Raw genomic sequence first — 22,099 nt, 5'->3', positions numbered from 1 at the left:
ACTTCACAACTGTCAGGGTGATTAAATGCTGGAATAAATTGCCTACAGGGGTTGTGGAATCTCTATCACTGGAGAGATTTAAGTCAGAGCAGGTTAGACAGACACCTGTCAGTGATGATCTAGTTAGTGCTTGGGACTGCCATGAGGGCAGGGGACTGGACTCGACCTCTCAAAGTCTCTTCCAGTTCTATGATTCTATGTCATCATGTGCCAGCAGTGCCCCTCAGCCATATTCACAGGCCAAACCAGACTGTCTCTAAGCAAAAGAATAAATGGACACAAATCAGAAGTCAAGAACAGTAACATTCAAAAACCAGTAGAAGAGCACTTCAATCTCCCTGGACACTCAATAACAGACTTAGAAGTTGCAATACTTTAGAAAAAAAAACCTTCTAAAAAAACACACTGCAGAGCTAGAATTCTTGTGCAAACTTGACAATCAGACTAGATCTGAATAAGGACTGAGAATGGTTAGATCACTACAAAAGGTAATTTTCAACCATCTGGTATTCTTACTTAACTGTTGGAAGTGGGTCATATCTACTCTGATAGAATTAGCCTTGTTACTAACAAGTGATTTTTTTGTGATTGTACTGCCTGGTACGCAGTACTGGCACCTCCAGCCAGAGCTCAACAACTTTTCCCCTGGAGTACCAGCACCTTTTTTTGTTTTTGTTTTTAAACAAAAAAAAGCACTGCTTGTTAGCATTTGTCTGCTGCATAGTAATGTAACACTCCCGTCTTTGTATGTATGTATATATAAATCCCTGTCAAATTGAAGCTTTCCCTTCATCCATCTGATGCAGTGGGCTGCAACCCATGAAAGCGCTAATAAACTTGTTAGTCTTTAAGTTGCCATAGGACTCCTCATTGTTTTTGCTAAAACAGACTAACGCAGCTACCTCTAGAAAACTTATCAGTATTGCAGATTCTTCCCTTACAAGCCAAAGTCATTCCGATTTGCACATCAGAGCTGATGGGCCAACAATGTATGAAAACATGAGAAAAACCATAGCAGTGTTTCTATTGAACCACTCTAGATAGTTTACTTAACCACTCCAGTTTGCTGTTCGCAACCAAGGGGAGCCACGTGATTATGTCACTGGCAGAATACTGGCAGTACTGCCAATATCTCATGTTTCTGGCATGCTCCCTAGATTATGAAGTATTTTTTGTATATTCAGCCAATAGCCATTCAGTTCTATATCCAACTGCTGTTGTTTCAAAAGATTTCAGACAAATTAGTTTCAGGCATGATGCTCCCTTCCTCCCAAGATCCTTACACATTCACAGGAGACTCCTCCTCCCTGCAGCAAACACAGAGGGCTCAAGCATCACAAGGAGAAGAAACTGAATAGGAAGAGGAGAACATCTACAGAGATGTGATGTCATATACCCTTTATTAGCACAGAACCTGTTATGTTATCAGGAAGTTTGGCTGGGGATGTGGACAGGTAGGTTAAGGAAGGGGATTATTGTTGAGAGGGAGGATTGGGGTTAATTTATATGAGCATTTAACGAGAGTCATTTGCTTTGTTGAGTGCGATGAGATGTTCAGGGTTTAATAGCGGATGTTTATTAAGGAAGAGGCTTACTTACTGCGTAACTCTGAGTTAGGGTAGGAGATTTAATGATTGTTAACCCTATTCTGACTCCTCATTCCCATTTGAATTAATTAGTGTGTATGGTTAGTCCTATTCCTGGAAAGATTTCATACATCCATCATATTGCTATTATGAAATTTTTGGTATACAGTCCCACAACCATAAAAGTCAATTTTATTGTACATTTGCTAGGAGGTATTCATGATAGCAATACTGTAAAACCTGTGTTATCCGGCACACTGTGGGATTAGAGTGTTCCTGTTATCTGAGGGTCCCATCAACCTAGGGAAAACCAATGGACAATAATAGTAAAACTCAAGTTTTTAATATTGGTAGTTTTGTAGTGTGAGGCAGTTGGTCTTACATTTCTATTTTGAGTTAAAGATGATTAGTACTTCTTAAATAAAAAATTGTTAAGCCAATCATGGTAAACCAAGCCAGGCCCATGTGCCTGAAGATGTGACAGTATTGTGGCTGGGAGCAATGCTGGTTAAAGTTTTCTGATTAGCAGAGTGCAAGATAACAAAGGCTTCACTGTACAAAGTTTCATATAATCCAAAATCCTTATACTCTAGAATTTGTCCAGAAATTGCATCCAAATTATAAGCTACCAAACAGGAAACAGTTTGCAGGAAGTCTTCTGAATGCCAAAGCAGATGAATGCAAAAAAGAGCTGGTGTTCTTACCATTCTATCTTCTCACAAGCCCTTCTCGTCTGATGAATGGAGCAATACTCATGAGTATATCATCAGCTAATGGAAACAACTCCACAACCAGTGATTTACTCTTTCCGATGCACAACTTAGCAATAGTCCAATATTTTGCTGACCATTTAAAAAACTGAATCAATGAAATTGGTCCATGGAAGGTTATTTCAGTTGTGACCAACAGTACAGATAATATTAACGCTACTTTAGCATTGTTGTTAAATGAGCACCCACACCTTCGATGTTATGTGCAATGTATATGATGCAGTTATTCCTCTGGTGATCTGGAAGATCTGACAATTTTCTTATGTGTCAAAAGTGCAGTGTTTTCCCCAGGAATTGAAATTAGGGGAGGTGTTCGAATTTACGGGGGGATTTCAGGGCCAATGAAGGGTGAGACCGTGAGGATGAAGGTGGGCTGTATGGGACCATAGTAAACACTGAAAAATGTTTCATGACCATTTTATTAGATTTAACTCATCTTTTAAAATCACACAAATTAAAGTTGGCTACTCAAGCCTTCTATGAAGCACTACGTCTACATCCTTCTTGGTTTCCTGTTATAATTTTGCACAACTCTGTTAATGAACTTCTCAAATGCAATGCGTTCATCTTTGGTGGCTTCTCTTGTGTCTGGTACTTCCATTCCTTCAATTGATATGCTCATTAGTTCAATCACATGATCAGGCAGAAGGCGACTTCTTTCAGAACACAAAATTCTATTCAATGATGAAAAAAATGCTCAACTCTAGCTGTTGTGACTGGGAGTAGCAAGAGATGAATTCCTACTTCTTTCATCCCAAGAAACATAGCACAAAGATCCAGTCGAGCCACTAGTGATGATAAAAAAGAAGTTGAAGTTAAATCTTCATTCATTAGTTGTATGATATTCCACTCTGTGTTCAAAGTCTCTATTCTGTTCTGAGCACATGGCAGCCCCATTGCTGGTAGTGCCTCACTCTACTCAACTGTTGATATTTTATAGGACAGGCATCTGTAAAAGCTACGTAGGGGCTGAGTCGAATCTAGAAGTCGCTGTTGTAGATTTTTAAGAAAAAAGTCTGTGTACTTTTTCAGTTGTCTTAAACACTTCTTGTCCTCTTCACTTTAGGATTCAATATAAATGCCTTCATTAGTCAACTTCTGGACTGAAACCGTTGCTTCTTCTAATACTTTTTTAATGGATAGCTCTCTGATTGATCCAAATGTAGCTTCTATTGCTGGACAAAGATCTACTACTGTTGTAGCAGATGCCTGGATGACATTGTTTATTGACCCAAGTGGTTTCAATAGTAGATTTACGAGAGAGAGAATGGCAATAGTTTTCTCTGAACGTAGTAGCAGAAGTAATCCATCAGCCTCACTACTTAGATCCATCCCATCTTGGTAGATACCTTCCAAAGCCAGTAATAATGGCTGGAGTAATTTTAAGACAACAGCCAAGGATCACTCATGAGAAAGCCAGCAGGTTTTCCCAGGTTGGACTAATTTGAATTTCAGTCCCAGTGTATCTTCTATATTTTCCAAGATATTCAGTCTTTTTGGACTCTTGCTGAAAAAGAATATAATGAAGACATTAAATGTATAGCTTTTTAAATATCTTTTGAAAATTCTGCAGCTCATACTAGTGCTAGTTGGAGTAGATGGCCTCTGCAGTATGTATAGGAGCTATTAGGGTTACACTTTTCTCTGAGGAAAGCTTGTACACCACCATGTCTTTCAGAGAAGTTTGCAGCTCCATCAAATGTACAAGCAACCATTGTTTGGGGTCCAATTGACAAGCATTTAACTCTTCCAAGATGTGGGTGGTCACAGATGCAGCCAATATGTTTTCTATAACTTGAACATCTAGAAATGCATCTACTGGCCTACCAATGACATCAAGATAACATACACAATGACTTAATACTTTATGTCCATTTGTATCGGTGCATCCATGAGCCATGTATGCAAATTTTTTGAATGTGGTGAGTAAGTTCTTCACTTTTTCAACTGTTGAGTCTTTCACTGTTGCACCGCATACAGTTGAGTTTCTTGCAGAAAGATAGTGAGCATTTGCTGGTCTTGTTCGGAACCAGTATTCAACTTCAGGATGAACAAGTGACAATGCACTTAACATTGGCCTCCAGTTTGTAGTGTGTGGTATCTCTTGCTTAAATAGAAAGTGTGATGCCACAGCCTGTTTGTTCGCATGAACTGTGTTGTGTCTCCAGAATTTTTAATAGCCTCATTAAGTACTTCTAAAATTGGCTTTGAAAGTGGGCTTATAAGACCTTCTGCATGTTGATGCAGTCCAGAGGCCTGGTGTTTTGCTGCCTTTTCACATGGTTTGCCAGCATTGGCTTTGCTGATCGGTCTGACAAACCAAGCTCCTCCTCTTTTACCAGCACTGGAAAGCTTTCCTTCTTCATAAGCTTTTTTGCAAGAGGTGCACCAGTAGCCATCTTTTGTAATTTCAATAAATGGGAACACTTTGATCGACAAACATCGGGAACTGCCTTTAGGTTTTGGAGACACTGTTTCTTCAGTAGATAGCTGTATTTGTGCTTCAGGCTGGTCGGATGTAGAAACATCACTTGACCCTTCAGATGACATGTTGATATATTCTTGGTTCTTGATGTGTTCTTCACCTTGGGTAGTTTTTGAGGTCTTTGAGTGGAAAAACTATTGTATTATTTTTTGTCTTTTTATTTTCTCTTTGTCCTGCAATGTATAAAAGAGATATAAATAAATTAAAGGTTTTGTTAGGATAATGCAAATTTAACATAAGGATAATGCAAAATATACCAACACACATAACAGAAAATATCATATTGCCTCTATATAAATCCATGGTACGTGCACATCTTGAATACTGTGTGCGGATCTGGTCGCCCCATCCCAAAAAAGATGGAAAAGGTACAGAGATGGGCAACTAAAATGATTAGGGGTATGAAACCGGAGGAGAGATTAAAATGACTGGGAATTTTCAGCTAAGAAAAGAGACGACTAAGGGGAGGATGATGATAGGGGGTCTATAAAATCTTGACTGGTGTGAAGAAAGTGAATAAGGAAATGTTATTTAATCCTCCACATAACACAAGAACTAGCAGTCACCCAGCGAAATTAATAGGCAGCAGGTTTAAAAAGAAAAAACAAATGGAAGTACTTCTTCACACAACATAAAGTCAATCCGTGGAACTCTTTGCCAGGGGATGCTGTGAAGACCAAAACTATAACAGGATTTTAAAAAGTACTAGATAAATTCCTGGAGAATAGGTCCATCAGTGGCTATTAGCCAGGATGGGGAAGGATGCAATACCATGCTCTGAGTGGCCCCAACCTGCTGCCAGAAACTGGGAATGGACAACAGGGGATGGATCACTTGATTACCTGTCCTGTTCATTCCCTCTGAAGCACCTGGCCTTTGACCACTGTCAGAAAACAGGATACCGGGCTATATGGACCACTGGTCTGACCCAGTATGACCATTCTTTTGTAAACATTAATTATAATAATAATACAAATGTTTAGTACAAAAACTACCGAACATAATGACCTCTCAAGATAGCAACGATGTGAGATAACAAACTTGGCAAATAATGCATTTTAAAAATCTTGGCCTACTAGGAAACACATTTATATAAGTTTCCATTCCCAGTCACAAATCTAGCATTCTGGAGCAAAAGTCACTAAAATACAGTCCAACAAACAAATTGTTATTTAACGTGCCCCTCATTTTTCCCTCCACTTCACCCCACTCACCGGTGTTGTCCTTGCTCAGTGGCGATTCAGAGTTCAGAGGTGCTTTCACGTGAGTACACCTCCCAGGTGGGGGGCAAGAAGGCAGCTTGCTTGTTCCTCCAGCTGTTCACTGTTCGCTCTGGCCACTGTTGTTTGTTGTGCCACCGTTCACTCCATTGCTCTGTTGCCAATGGCCCTGTGTTGCCACCTTCTGCTGCTACCTCTGTGACCTTTGTGAGTTGGTCTTTTGAGGTTCCACCCAGCTCTCAGTGATTTCAGCTGAATTCTCAGTGGGGGAACCTCGCTGTTAGTGAAGTCTGGGCTCTCTCTTACACAAAAACACTGTACTCGCAGGAACATTGTCCCCACGTCAGGACTAAGCACTTAGATCTGATAATCAGTGATTTTAGCTGTAGTGGTCACTTAACAAACAAAAGACTATATAAGGAGCCTAATCAGCTCTGTCTTTAAACAGTGAAGAGGGGCAGGTCAAATAGTACTTGTTACTCAGACAGACCATCAATTAATACACCTGTCCCCATCCTCTCTCTTGATGCCCTCAATCAGCACAGGTTAAGTATAGTTCGACTGCCCTTTACTCATACAATAAGAACAACAATATTTCATTCCTCCCCTCCTTCTCCCCATTCAAGTGATTTTTAACCCAAACCCAGCCAAAATCTATCACTTGGGCAACACAGCTCTGTTTGCTAGATACCTAGGTAGATTAGGTGTGAATGTAAATACAATCTGGTTCTGAAGCCTTTTCCCCCGCAACCCCCAGCTGTCAGGGAGAGCTCATTTTGACTTTGCTTACAAATCATAATTTGAAATTATTAGGTTGGACAACATCACCAAAATGAATGCACTGACGTCATAAAAAACAACAGCTATATAAGAAAGCTAGCCTATGATCATACTTTTCGTATCTATTATCCTTTTTCAGATACACATATCTTATCATACATTGTATATGCTTTTAAAGTGTGTATTAATGTTTCAATTTCAATTCAAATTTCCAAACAATCACTAAATTGGCATGTAAGGGAGCAAGGAGGTAGGACATTAGGAAAAAGTTCTGTCAGGGTAGTCAAACTCTGGAATAAATTGCCCAGGGAGATTGCGGAATCTCCACCTCTGGAGATATTTAAGAGTAGGTTAGATAAATGTCTATCAGGGATGGTCTAAACAGTATTTGGTCCTGCCATGACGGCAGGGCACTGGGCTCGATGCCTCTCGAGGTCCCTTCCAGTCCTAGTAGTCTATGATTCTATGTGACTAGTTCACAAAACTGGGAAGGAAGGTGTTGGGAAATCCCTGCAAAAGTAAAAAGCATTGTCTAATGTTTTTTAAAAAAACCACAATCAAGTATTAACAGCCATTTTCAGCATAATTTAGTGCAGCACTCAGTTTCATCCACATTGAGTGAGTCTCCTCATATTCAATGGGTTTTTTCTATTAAATATTTCAGAGATTTTCACACACATAAGAAGAGTCTTTAATCATTTATTGCTGAAAAAGAGGTGGCTAGGTGCTGCCAATGAATAATCTGCACTGACATTCTTGGCTATGATGTCTTTTGCATGCAAAACCCAAAAATAATTTGCTGATTGAACCTGATGTCCTTTTCAGAATATGGAAATAATAATTCCACATGTTTCATATAAAGAAAAACTTCCTAAGCATTAAGCAATATTTGTGAGAATACTGAACATATGGTACTTACAAACGCAGAAGAGAAAAAGATAAGAGTTCCAAAATAACATGAAAAGAAATAAAGGCTACTCCACATAATGCTGCCAACCATATTTCCAGGGCCAAGAGCATTCTGATGATTAATTAAATTCATTTTAGGATTGCTTAATGGCTGTTACAAATGTTTAGGATATACAAATAATTCTGATGCGAGTGACAAATTATAAAGCAAGAAGCAGGTTGTTCAGTGTAGAGAGCAATCCCAGCCACTGAATCAAAATGTTTTGTTACTCAATGATGGAAAGGGTTATATGTCCTTCTTACACTATCACAACAGAACTTTTATTTCTGGGGGAGTTTTGCACCACTGGGTGCGTGCATTATTAATGAACCATGCATGATTTTAAATTTTGTGCAGGAAAAGGCTTTTCCTGGAATATTGCGGAAGTTCTGCCTTTTGCCCACTGGAGAGTGCTGTGGCAATAGAACACAACAACTGTTCCCAACCAGCTAGGGATGAGAACAGGCAGGGGGACATGGGGACAGTGGCAGATGTGCCTCACTGACTAGGAGAGACAAGAGGTCTCTCAGGGTTTGCATGGGGAAGCTCATTATCTTGGCCTATTGTACACTTTGCATCAATTGATGAAAATTCATGAGCCAGAGTTTTCAGCTAGTGAAAATACTTTTCTAAAACGCTTGGAACAGCCAATTCAACCTTTGAACTATTCAACAGTTTTTCTACCATACCCAACCATCATCCAAGTTTACACCCAGGTTCCTTCCTAGAAATTACTTCCAGTTCCCCCAGTTCCTCACTTACCCAAGCATTTGCATTGCTTCTTAGAGGTGCAGAAAATATGGTTCTTTATTGTAGTTTAAATGAGGTCTTACTCAGGTTCTGTATTAATATGCCTAGCAAGAAACTTATTTCCCCAAAAAAATATAGAAACACTTTCATGTCACAAAGCACTGAAGCTTTTTCCAGATAGCATCTTTCAGAGAAGACAACAGTGCTACTTAATAATAGGAAAATGCAGAACTATTTAGTATCAACAGCAAATCCAAAAATATGCTTGTTTTTGGAGTCAAGACTTCCACTTATGTTTATTCTTACTTATTCATTCCTGACAATGTAAAAAACGACAAGCTTCCTTTGTCATACCATTGACACAAATTTCTTAAATTTCAGAGTATTAAAAGCCACATGAAAAAGGTATTTTTGGATCAATAATTCTCATTTATATTTATATTCCTGAATGACAAACACAAATATGAATTGCTGAATTATAAAAGAATAGAGAAAACACCATTCAGACAACGTTAACATTTGCTTTTCTTTTGAATCCATCACAGATTTTCAATAGCCTAAATTTTATTTCTTTCAAATGTTTATATTTGATATATTTTTTAAAACTTCAATCACTCTTATTTTGTATAAAGAAAATATCCTTTTGTTCAACTACACAAGCTTTTTAGGAACAATTTATCATTTTAGAAAAACAACTTCTAGTTGAAACTACCAATTGACAAATTCATCGTCATTTATTGTTACTTTTTATTTCAATTAGAAGAAAAGAAAAAAATGTTAATATGTTAGCGCTCTTGAAGAATGGGAGGTCATATACTTTAGTAACAAATGTCATAAGAAACAGTAGCAATATATTACTAGCAATTCATCTTTCGTTTGAACAGACAAACCTTGCAATGCTTCTCATTTATAGTAACAGTTCCACAGAGACCTGAAGATCAGTGTAGTCTACTTGTTTTTTAGATATAAAGAAATTAAAATTGATCTTCTGCATTTCATACCATCTAAATTATGGTAAGTCTTACATCAGTAAAGTTAGGGATGTGAGACAGCATGTAATTGAATAGTTGTGTAACCACAAAGTTTTAGCAGTTACACAACTATTCAATAGTCCCCAGTAGCGATGTAAGCGACTGGTCGACTACCCATTAAGCAAAAGCTTAGAGTTAAAAGCAAAGCTTATCAGATAGTCAACTAGTCCCTCAACTAGTCTCTTCCCCCCACTCGCTCCTTCTATCAAAAGTAGCAAGGGGGTGACAGTAGCCAGTGCTGGGGGAAGCTGGCTCAAAAGCCCCAGCACTGTCTTCATGAGGAGCAGGAGAAGTAGGGGGGTAGTGGGCACCGGATGCAAACTGGGAATCAGATGATTCCTGGCTCGTGCCCAGTCCCAGATGTTGTGCCTCTGCTTTTAAAATGTATAAAGAGCCTGCCAGCTCTTAATACATTTAAAAAGAAGAAGCACAGTAGGAGGGATCCAGTGCGACCCAGGAATCTGGTGTCCTGGCTCGTGCTGAATCCCTCCCACTGCACTTTAAGGTAGAGCTGAGCAGGGTTAGCTCCAGGGGCAGAAGCTAACCCTACTGTGGCTCCCCCACTTATCCTCTAGTTGAGTAAACTAAATTTAACATCCCTAGTTCCCGGAAGTGGGGCTGGCAGTCTTTGTTCCTGGCCCCACTCCCGGGGATCCTCTTTCAATCCCGTGCTGCTGCCTCTGTATGAGAGGCAGCAGTGCGGGGTGCCAGTGGGAGATGGTCTGTGAGGGGAGCCAGTTTAAAAAACGGTTTCCTGCGCAGACCATTTCCTGCCTGCTGTGTCTGATACAGAGGCAGCAATGCGAGGCAGCAGCAGCCCCTGTCTGCGGAGGACCTGAGCTCTCCAAGGACAGAGGCAGCTCCTCCGCATGCTTCCCCGTCTCCCCCACCCACACTGCTACCTCTGATAGAGGAAGCAGCATGGAGTGGCAGATGCATCGTGGAGCTGGTACTGGGAAGAATCAGCTTTTAGGCCAGCTCCCCCCAGCACCGACTTCTGCCTCCTCCCCACCCCGCAACCTCTGTAAGAGGCAGCACGGGGAGGGGCAGGCGGGTCTATGGAGCTGACATGCACAGGAAGCTGTACTGGCTCCCAACTTTCCCCCTCACCTTCTGTGCTGCTGCTTATCAGAGGCAGCAGCATGGGGTAGAAGGCAAGCAGATCTGGCATTCATGGGAAACTGGCTTTTAAGCCAGCTCTTTATGGACACTGGCTCACTCTACGTTGCTTCAAGTGGTGGGGAAAGTGCATGTAATGGACAAGATTAACTGATAAGCCTAGGCTTATCAGTAAATCATGTAGTTGTCTACACATTTACATCCCTATGTGAAGCTAATATTAATTGTAATCTATGTTTACTGGCAGGGCCAGCTCTACAGAGCATGGGGCCTGATTCCGGGGGCAGGGCCGCACATGCGCAGGGCCCCGGGCGGCACGGCGCATGAGTTGCACGCCAAAGGCATGACGCATGCCCTGTACGTCCCGGATGTCACAATGTATGCACTGTGTGCCCACACATGTGCAATGCCCTGAGAATACAACGCATGCATGGCCCCCCGGGAGCTCCTGGCGCACATGCTGTGCTCCTGGTGCAAGGGTCATGCGTCGCTTCTCTGGGAATCACTGGGGAATCTGCTGAATCGGCCTAAGGCCAGCCCTGTTTACTGGAGAAAGGTGTGGCAAAACTCCAACCCTGTCTCATGGATCCCACACTTTAACATAGTTTGCCTCAGAGACTCACTGTGACCCACCACACAATCTCTTCTTTTTTTTAAGAAGTAAGGGGACACAGCTTATTGAGCCATATTCATCATAGGCTAGTCCACTGTTGGGGGTGAAAACCGCTCTGTAGTCCTGGTCTGTCGTGTGAGGGGCAGAATCTGTAGTGGCATTGGGAGGGTTTGGGGGAAACAAAGGAACACCTACTACTCCAGGTTCCAGACCAGGGACCCTAAGACAGCGGCAACAGACAGGGTTCCCTTAACTCCCGGTATGGCAGCTTTTTCCCTGGGCCACTTTCCCAAACGATCCCTCACAATATCTTTCCTCTGGTACCTGAGCAAGTCAGTCTTCAACTAGTTAGCCTTCCCAGTTCTTCACTCTTTTCCTCCCACCTCCCTTATCTGGGAGAAGGTTTTTAAAGCAGCCCAACAGATCTTAATTGGCTGCAGGTGTCCAATTATTCAGCTGCTTCAGGTAAGTTCTTAATTAATCGAGGTAGGCACCTGAGGCTGTGTGACAGCAGTCTCTGGCAGTTCACTCAGGAAACAAAAAGCTAGTCTCCTAGTTCTCAGCATATCTGCCCACCATCAAACTATTGTAACCAGCTTGGGTCTGTCACAAAGGAAAAAGCTCTTGTGGTAAAAGAATATTTGGTTATAAAAATAAAATAATTTATTTCCTAGTTTATTCAGCTTTGCTGAAAACAGTGTTAACCTCATACAACACTATATTTACTGGCACAAAGTTATATTATTCACCATTTGATCTGACAGCAGAGAATAACATTATTGGGTATGTTACTGGTTATATATCCACAATTTTCATTTAGTAACTGAGTTCTTATCCATGCCTAATCAAAAACACAACCTTAGAACAACAGATACGAAATTAGAACAGAGAATGTTTAGTCAGACATGACCAGGTTATTTTATTTATTTTGGGGTTTGTTGGGACTTCTCTGTACTGAATAGAGATAATAAAAAGTGGTTAATTAGGTAAACATGCAACCAATAAAAATCTTAGCAGTTACATGGTTACACACTGTGGACTCTGCAGTATAAGCTGTATACTGCAATGTGGGACAGCAGTCAGCTCTCAGGGAGCTGATGTGCCCGGGAAGCCTGCAGCCCCATTCCCAGCGAGCCAGCTGGTACGTCTGATGAAGATCCCATTAACTACTTTTTACAACTACAATTTATTCCAGTGCTTAACTATCCTGAAAATAAGTTTTTCCTAATGTCTATCCTAATCATTTATTGCTGCAATTTAAGCCCATTGTTTCTTCTCCAATCATCAAAGGTTAAGGAAAACAATTTATCTCCCTCTTCCTTGCAACATCCTTTTAAATACTTGAAAGTTGCTATCATGTCCTCTCTCAGTTTTCTCTTTTCCAAATTAAACAAACTCCAATTCTTTCAGTTTTCCCTCTAAGATCATGTTTTCTAGACCTTTAATCAGTTTTGCTTCTCTTGTCTGGACCTTCTCCAATGTCTCCACATCTTTCCTGAAATGAAGTACCCAGAACTGGACACAATAGTTCAGCAGAGGCCTAATCAGCATAGAGTAGAGTAGAAAAAAAATTATTTCACGAGAAATACTCAGAAATACTTGCTCACAATACTCCTGTTAATGCATCCCAGATGACGTTTGCACTGCTGACTCATATTTAGCTTGTGGTCCACTATGACCCCAGATCACATTCTGAAGTACTCCTTCCCAAACAACCACTTCCCATTCTGTATGTGTGAAACCAACTGTACCTCCCTAAGTGGAGTACTTTGCATTTGTCCTTATTGAACTGCATTCTGTTTACTTCAGATCATTTCTTCAGTTTCTCCAGATCAGTTTGAATTATAATCCTATTCTCTACAACACTTGCAAGCCCCTCGAGGCTTCATCATCTTCGAACTTTATAAGCATACACTCTATGTATGCCATCATCTAAATCACTGATGAAGATCTAGAACAGAACCGGTCCCAAAACCGATCCCTGTAGAACCTGACTTGACTGGAACCATACTCTCTGAGAAAGAAGCTTTAGGGGGGTAGCTAAGTTAGTCTGTACAGAATAAACTTAAAAAACAACAAAAGGTCTGGTAGCACCTTATATACTAACCAAACATGTAGATGGTATCAGATGAACTCCAGTCATCTGAAGAAGTGGGCTGTGCCCACGAAAACTCATGTTACTATCTACATGTTTGGTTAGTCTATAAAGTGCTACTAGGCCTTTTGTTGTTTTTTAAGTTTATCTCTGAGAAGGGTGCATAACTTGTTGGATAACCTATCTTATAAGACGACCCATCTAGGTTGTATTTTCCCAGTTTAAATATAAGAAGATCATGCAAGACTGTATCAAATGCTTTTCTAAAAAGTCTAGGCACACCTTGTCTAATGCTGCTTCTCCCTTATCCACAAGGCTTGTTACACTATCAAAGAAAGCAATCAGGTTTGTTTGACATAATTTGTTCTTTATAAATCCATGCTGTCTGTTATTTATCACCTAATTATCTTTCAGATGTATGCATATGGATTCCTTAATTATCTGCTCCATTATCTTTCCTGGCACAGAAGATGAGTGACTGGTCTGTACTTTTCAGGGTAGTACTCATTTCCATTTTTACAGATGGGCACTATATTTGCCCTTTTCCAGTCTTCTGGAATCTCTCTCATCTACCATGGCTTTTCAAAAATTATAGCTATATTATACAGTGATCACCGGAGGGGCAGCAAGGAGCCAGAGATTGGGACTGAGACAGCTATAAACCCACTGGGGCAGCAAGGGGCCTAGATGGAGAAAGGGACAGCTCTCTACAGTATATTTGAGAGAGACAGAGACAGAGACAGAGAGAGAGAGAGAGAGAGAGAGAGAGAGAGAGAGAGAGAGAGAGAGAGAGTGTGTGTGTGCGCGCGTGCGCGTGCATGTGCATGTGCATGAGCCTGTCCCCCAGCCAGGAGACATGCATGCTTCCCCCAGCTCTGGAACTCCTCCTCTGACCCCAAGCTGCTGTGGTGACAGAGGGCTAAGATTGTCTTCTCTCCCCAGGACAGCCTACATACTGAACCCCTCATCTCCAGCCCCACTCCAGAGCAATGATTTAAATGAAAAGAAACAAATTCAAATAAGGCCCCAAGTAAGGCTGGATAAATCCTCTAGCAGATGTATAACACAAACACTCTTAGGTTTCCATTGTGTCATAACTTGCAGAATTTTAAATAACTGGACAATTTTAAATTACTTGACTTCTTTAGTAAAACTAAACTAAGAGAGAACAAAATAGCAATTAAAGAAAAGCTAGAATTATTATCTTAATGCAGCATCAAGTTAAGTGGTTTTTGTACACTCTTAAGTATTGAAAAATTGATGACTTTCTATGGAAAATTGAAATTTTTTTTAACAATCATACTTACAAACTCAAGACCATAGTCCAAGAATTAAAGTACTTCTATAAAACCCTAGAGCAGTGGTTCTCAAAGTGTTGTCCACAGACCATGGACTTGGAGCTTGCCTCCCCCACTCCTGAACAGAGAGCCTGTGTTGATACTCTAGCCCTGCCACCGCTCTTGTGAGTTTGGAGGGCCAGTGCTGACTTCCCAAGAGGGAAAGGGCAGGGAGAACAGCAGTGCGGGAAACTGCTTGTCTGGAGGCTTTTCCCACTCTCCCATAGGCTGGAATCACGGCCAATAGGAGCAATGGGGGGGAAGCACCTGGGATCAACAGGAGGCACAAAGCCAGGTTAAGTGCCCTCCATTCCCATCATGCCCAGACCCACACTCCATCTCCCTCATTCACCTTTGTCCCTTAGATCGGCCCACTCTTGTACCTTCTCTCCCACCGAGAACTCCACCTTGCTCCTGTACCCGTTGTTCCATCCTGTATAACAAACACTAAGGCTTAGGTTTATTTAGGGTCATAAAGAAATAAAAAACAATTATAGAATGTGGTATTAAAAGCTGTGTTAAAAAGTTTATGAATAAATACACATCATGAGTGACGAGAAAAACCATTACCAAGAATTGTTACACATTTTACTTTGATAAATATTGGAAGAAATTATCTGTTCTTTGGTTCATTTTACCTGCTGGAAGAAGTCTTCCATAAAACGGTCTTTTTCAACAACAACAGTTGTCTCTCCATCTTCATTTTTCTTACACTATAAAACCATAAAAGAAAAAAAATTATTTAATTTAAGCATGCCTAATAAATCAAGAATAGGTAAGCATTCTGAAGCAGAATTGCCAACTCGTTACTTTTGTTAAACAGACACTGCAAAAACCATTATGATTAAATAGTGCTGATTACCCTCTTTCCATTTACGCTTTCCATTCTAACTCTTCACCAAAGCAATCAGAATCTACGAATACTTCCAAAAAAGTTTTTTCCCCAGCTAAAAATTTAGCTATATAAGCCAATGTTTTTGCTGCCATGTTCATGATTCATACAATAGTTTTTGCTGTACCACAGACACATAGAGGAAATACTTATTTATCAATAGCTCCCTCAGGCACACGAACTACAGTTAAATATATATTTCCCAATTAAACAATTCTTCATGTACAGATTAAAATTATAATATATTAAATATTTGATTTTATTTTTCCAAAAAAATCTATTCTTTTCCTCCTTTTCTCAACAGAAAACACTATAATAAAAAGTTAGAAGTCAATGAAGAATGACTATGGAAACATTATTATGGCCTTAATCCTGGTAACATTTATATATATGCTTAATTTTACTGTTTTCACTGACACTATTCACTGTGATAATTCAGCATAAATGTTTGCAGGATTGGGACTATTTGATGTAAAATATTACACTTTAAATATGTATGCTAGAAGTAGGGATGTAATAGTGTAATTGATTAATGCTGCGTTTCTCAAACTGTGGGTCCCGACGCCCCGGGGGGGTCATGAGCAACTTAGAGGGGGCTTGCAAGCAACTTGGGGGGGAGGGGAGTCGTGGTATCACAAAGTTTGAGAACCCCCAGATTAATGGATTAGCAAAAGCTAATAGGTTAACTCTATAGACTATACACATTCCCCACTCGCCAACCAGTAAATGTTTTAGCAGGCTGACCAGCAGTCCAGCTCAATCCTGGCTCATGCTGGGTCCAGGATCTACCTCCACTGCAGCTCTGGATTTAAAGTTTACTAGGAGCCAGGTGGGCAGATAGCCTGGCTCAGTTTCAGCTCGCACAGGATCTGGGAGCTAAACCCACCCCACTCCACCACCCGGACAAAAGCTGCTGCCACCCCACACTGCTACTTCTAGCAGAGGCAGCAGCATGGGGCGACAGGCAGTCGGTCCATGAGGGGAGCTAATTTTTAAACTGGCTCCCCTCCTGGATCAGCTTCCGCCTGATACTCCATTCTGCTGCCTCTAATACAGAGATAGCAGCTCAGAGTGGCAGATGGCTCCTCGGGAGTGAAGGACGGAATGCACTGGATGAAGGCCCCACCCCCGGGGACTACAGAATAGTCGACTAACCGATAAGACTTCATAAGGTTAATTGACTATGCAGTTAACTGATATTTAACATTGCTAGCTTGAAGCTGGCTAAATGACAGTAAACTGGTGAAGAGGGAAAATGATGACTCCTCAGATATTACATTTAAAAGTTATAAACACTCAGGAAATTATATAGTACAACAGATTAAGACTAAGAGTCTCTCTCTGGGATCCCTTGAATCAAGTAAGCTTTCCCCTTGGATGCCTCTAACTGATGAGTTCATAGATGAGAAATTAAGCCAATTCTGGCAAGCAACACTCTCTGGCAGTGGCTACATATAAGATCTCTATCTCCAGCAGTGCCGAAACCAGTGACGCCAATACAGGCCTGGACATACTCCTTACATCAGGTTTTCTGACCTTCTTCGTGGAGATGTCACTTGACCTCAAAGTGTTGGGCACCATTCTGACAATGGTCCATCAGGTTACCCAATCCTTCATCTGCCTCTCCCACTTGTCAATGTCAATGCCACACTTCACCAAGGTGGTCTTAAGAACATCTCTGTAGCACTTCTTCTGCACACCATGAGACCTTGACCTGGTTCTCAGCTAAGTGTAGAAAATTTGTTTAGGCAAGTGTGTGTCAGGCATCCTGACCACGTGACCAGAAAATCGTAGCTGCCTACGTAGCTGCGAATGGGCGACTATTGCCTCAATGCTGTGAGAGTCAGCCTCTTCAAGGACACTAATATTGGTCCATCTGTCCTGCCATATGATGCCCAATATTCTCCTCAGGCACCTCTGATGGAATTTCTCTAGATCTTTAATACGTTGTCTATAGGCAGTCCACACTTCAGCTCCATACAGAAATGTTGGGATGACTATGGCATTGTAGATGTCAATCTTGGCCTGTGTCTTGATGTCACCGTCATTGAAAACTCACCTCCATAAAAGTCCAGAAGCTGTGCTGGCAATGGAGATTCAATGGTGGATTTCATCATCGATGTCAGCATTGTTGGACAGATAGCTTCTGAGATAAGGGAAGCCGCTGACATTCTCCAGCACTTGGTCACCTGCTGTGATGGTTGATTTGGATAACAGTAAGGCAGGTGTTGGCTTAAAGAGAGCCTTTGTCTTTTGTGCATTGCAAGTCAGTCCCAACCTGCAGGAGGCCATGATGAAAACGTCGACAACTGCTTGGAGCCCATCTTCTGAGGTGGCAGTGACTAGGGCATTGTCAGCGTATTGAAGTCCTACCAGTGATGTTATTGTGGTCTTGGTATTTGCTCTGAAGTGGCTCCGATTGAAGAGGCTACTATCCATTCTGTAGGTTATCTCCAATAATCTGAAGCATGGCTGCCAAAAAGATATTAAATAACATAGGGGTTATCCCAAATCCTTGTTTGACTCCAATACTTATGTCAATAGGTTCAATTGTATCACCATTGTTGAGTATCACAGCTTGCATATTGTCGGGTAAAAGAAGTATAATATTGACAAATTCTGGTGGTCAGCCAAAGTGTCACAGAATCTTCCAGAGGGCCTCACGGTTCACAGAGTCCAATGTGTTTGTCAAATCGAAGAATACCATATACAGACACTGAGGTTGCTCCCAACACTTCTCTTGTATTAGGCGGGCAGAAAAGATCATGTCGGTTGTTCCTTGCCTAAGTCGGAAGCTGTACAGTGACTCTGGAAGTACTTCTTCAGCCAGTAGAAAAAGAGGGTATGTCTACACTACCCTCCTAATTCGAAATAGGAGGGTAATATAGGCATACCGCAATTGCAAATGAAGCCCGGGATTTGAATTTCCCGGGCTTCATTTGCATAAAGCTGGCCGGCGCCATTTTTAAATGCCGGCAGTTCGAACCCCGTGCCGCGCGGCTACCTAATTAGGCTTCCTAATCCGAACTAGCTACTCCGTGCCGCGTGTAGCCGCGCGGCACGGGGTTCGAACTGCCGGCATTTAAAAATGGCGCCGGCCGGCTTTATGCAAATGAAGCCCGGGAAATTCAAATCCCGGGCTTCATTTGCAATTGCGGTATGCCTACATTACCCTCCTATTTCGAATTAGGAGGGTAGTGTAGACATACCCAGAGAGTTCAGAAAGACTCAGGCAAGAATTTTACCTTTGGCTGAGAGCAAGGATGTCCCTTGGTAGTTTCTGCAGGCTGTCCTGTCACCCTTCTTAAAGATGATCACTAAGATGGCAACTCTGAGCTCGCTGAGTATGGTTTCCTCTCTGCAGAGCATCAAATGAGGGAGTATAGGCATGATAGCAGAGATGGTCCTCCCTCCTTGAATATCTCAGCAGGTATTCCGTCAGGGCCTGTTGCCTTGTTGTCTTTCTTTTTTGTGTGTATGGCTGCTTGGATCTCGCAGATGGAAGGTTCATGATTTATATCACCACAGACAGGTAGACTGGTGATCACTCTGAAAGTGCTGTTGTCAACAATTGTGTCACAATTGAACTTGTGGCTGAAGTGTTCCTGCCATGAACTGTTGATGCCATCTTTGGTCTTAATAAGCAATGTCCAGTCTGCTGATCTGGGGTAACACTCTGTTTTGACAGTCCATAAATTGCCCTAATAGCACTGAAGAACTTACGACTACTGTTGGAGTCGGCATAGGCCTGAATTCCCTTTGCTGTGTCACTCCACCAGTTGTTTTTAAGGACTCTAATTCTTTGTTGGACTTAATTTCAGCAGAAGAAACATGAGCTTGCCAAGGTCGAGAAGTTGCTATTCCCAACTTGGAATGCTCTGCATTTAATATCAATTAGGTCCTGGATTTTTTTTGTTTGGATTTTTTTGGGGGAAAAGGGGAGAACATGCCTTGGTGCTAGTCTAAGCGACATAATGGAATGTATTAGTCAGTAGTCTATCAAGCAGTCATCAGCATTGATCATAGCTTGAGTAATGAGGACATCTGCATCGTCCCGAGACCAGATGATAAAATAATTAAACAGGTGCCAGTATCCCTATCATGAGTATTGCCAGGAGGACTTGAAATAGTTCTTCTACTGGAATAGAGTGTTTATTATAACAAGACCATTGTCAGCACAGAGTGTAAGAAGAAGGTGACCATTAGAGTTCATTTTTCCTATACTTTCCCCTCCCAATGACACCATTCCACAGGTGGTACTCAGTACCTATTCTGGCATTAGAATACCTGAGAAGCACAAGCTTGACTTCCCTAGGGACACCTCTGAAGATGCTATTGAGGTGTGTGTAGAAGCATTCTTTAGTATCTTTGTCAGCTTGTAGGGTGGGAACATAAGCATGGACTACTGTTGTGAACTGGTTATTAGTCAGCCTAAGACATAGTGGCATTAGATGTTCGCTGACACCAGTAGGATGTTCACTGAGATTACATGTTAAGCGATTCTTAATAGCAAAGCCAATACCATGCCTACGGTGCTCGTCTTTATGTTTACCTCTCCAAAAAAAGGTATAGCCACCACTGATTTCTTTAATCTGACTCTCATCGACTAGTCGGGTCTCACACAAAGCAGCGATGTCAATGTTGAACCGCCTGAGCTCTCGGGCAATGAGAGCTGTTTGGTGCTCAGGCCATTCAGACTTGAAACTGTCCATCAGTGTCTTGGCATTCCAGGTTCCAAATCTAAATGTAAATGTTTTTCTCTTCTTATTGTTGCCCCTGATAATTGAAAGGTGCTCAGTCACAGCAACAGCTGCCAATGAACACTTCTGTCTTGTCCAAGTATGCGATGACCATCTTGCAGCTGCCGCCTCTGTGCCAGGTTGTGACTAGAGGCTTCCAGCCGCATAAGCCCCCATTGTAACTCACTGATCACTTAAGGACTTGAGTCATGAAAAGAGGAGGAATTAGAAGCGTTTATCCAAGGACGAACCTGTGTGTCATAGTGTTTTACATGGAGAAGCCATTGCACGTCAGCGATTACATGATGCTTGACCAAGGCACAGCCTGGAACCAACTGCAGAGAGGTCCAAGACAATTGGGAAGCCATGTCTTGAAGCATAGGAACTAGCAGCTCATCTGCTCAAAGCCAATGGCTGTCTGGGTTGCAGCTCATCTGCCATCTCCACAAGGCATCCGTCATTGGCCACTTGACAGAAGGATGGGGAAGGCTGTTCCCCTCACCAGCCAAAAAAATCTTTGGTGGGCCACCCATATGGTGTTGAGCTGATTGGCCAAGATCAGGAAACAAGGTGTGCCCACCATGTCCAAGCAGCTATGAAGAGGCAACCATAAAAATTGAGCGCAGCATTCAGACCAGTGAAACTTGACCATTTGAGAAAGACAGGCATCGCCATCACACTGCAAAAGTACTACCTCTCCACCACCACCACAAGCACCCAAAGACTAAAAGTTATAGGATGCACTCCAGAAAAGTAAAATAAAAAGCCCAATGGTAATTATAAAACTTTGGAAGAGCCTACTATGGGAATTAGCAAAATCCTGCTAGTTTGAGATATTTTACACACAAAGCAAAGCACTAGAAGATATATCTAGGCTTTCACTATGCCAAATAGGACAATACATTTGGCAATATAACACACATCTTCCATGTTCTTATGTATTTATTTGTAGTATTATTCATGATGTGTTAAGTGCTTTTCAAACACGTAAGAGGACTGTTTCTGCTGCAAAGGGGCTTGTAATCTACAAGTCAAACAAGCAGAGAGGTTGTGAAAAACCACATCTGACCACTACAAAATTTCAAAGACTAGAGGATGCTTACTCTATATAAAATACTTCAGACAAAAAAAAAAAAAAAAAAAAAAAAAAGATTCTCCAAACTTTACAATCCCTAAACAACAACAAAAAAAACCAAAATAAATGCACTAAATGTTGCCGTTTCTGTATCATAACCCACAGTTTCCAAAGATTCTAATGGACTTTGACATAATCTGAAGTTAACATCCTAATTCAGTAATTTCCAGATATAAGGGGTCTACTAATCTTACAAAAGCATGAGTCAAAAATGATGCAAATGCCCTCTCCATAAATTGGTCAACCAAATCTCTGACCAAGCCAAGAACATCTAAGTCAAAAGAAGAAAACACAGTAACCTCTGCTTCCTACTTTTAGTTCTTGGCTGCTTCATTCACAACAGATAACCTACATTCAATCAGATGTTTTCATTGTGCCCGTCCAAGTGTATATAATAACATTTTCTATAGAACCAATTTGAATATTACACAATAGTGTTCAATGAAGCCTACACCCACTGATGACAAAATCTACTACATCTTTCCAACATTGCTATAATCTGTTATCTTATTCAATTCAAGTGCTAAAATATTAAGGGTCATAAACAATAAATAAAAAGTAATATTTGCATTTACACTGTGATTCTCTCTCCCCACAA

General features: G+C 41.3%; 1 protein-coding gene across 2 annotated transcripts in view; it reads right to left on the bottom strand.

The window, feature by feature from the left end:
- STX2 (syntaxin 2) overlaps positions 1-22,099 on the bottom strand; it is an 87,056-nt gene that overhangs the window by 51,727 nt on the left and 13,230 nt on the right. For both annotated transcript variants that reach the window (XM_075898426.2, XM_075898427.2), the window contains exon 2: positions 15,374-15,448. In XM_075898426.2, coding sequence (XP_075754541.1) covers positions 15,374-15,448 — 75 coding nt within the window. The remainder of the gene's footprint in view (positions 1-15,373; positions 15,449-22,099) is intronic.

Source organism: Pelodiscus sinensis, chromosome Z (assembly GCF_052426305.1).
Source record: "Pelodiscus sinensis isolate ZL-2025 chromosome Z, ASM5242630v1, whole genome shotgun sequence".
In the NCBI taxonomy this organism is placed as follows: Eukaryota; Metazoa; Chordata; order Testudines; family Trionychidae; genus Pelodiscus; species Pelodiscus sinensis.
The sequence above is the reverse complement of the archived record's forward strand: the minus strand, read 5'-3'. Positions and strand labels throughout refer to the sequence as shown.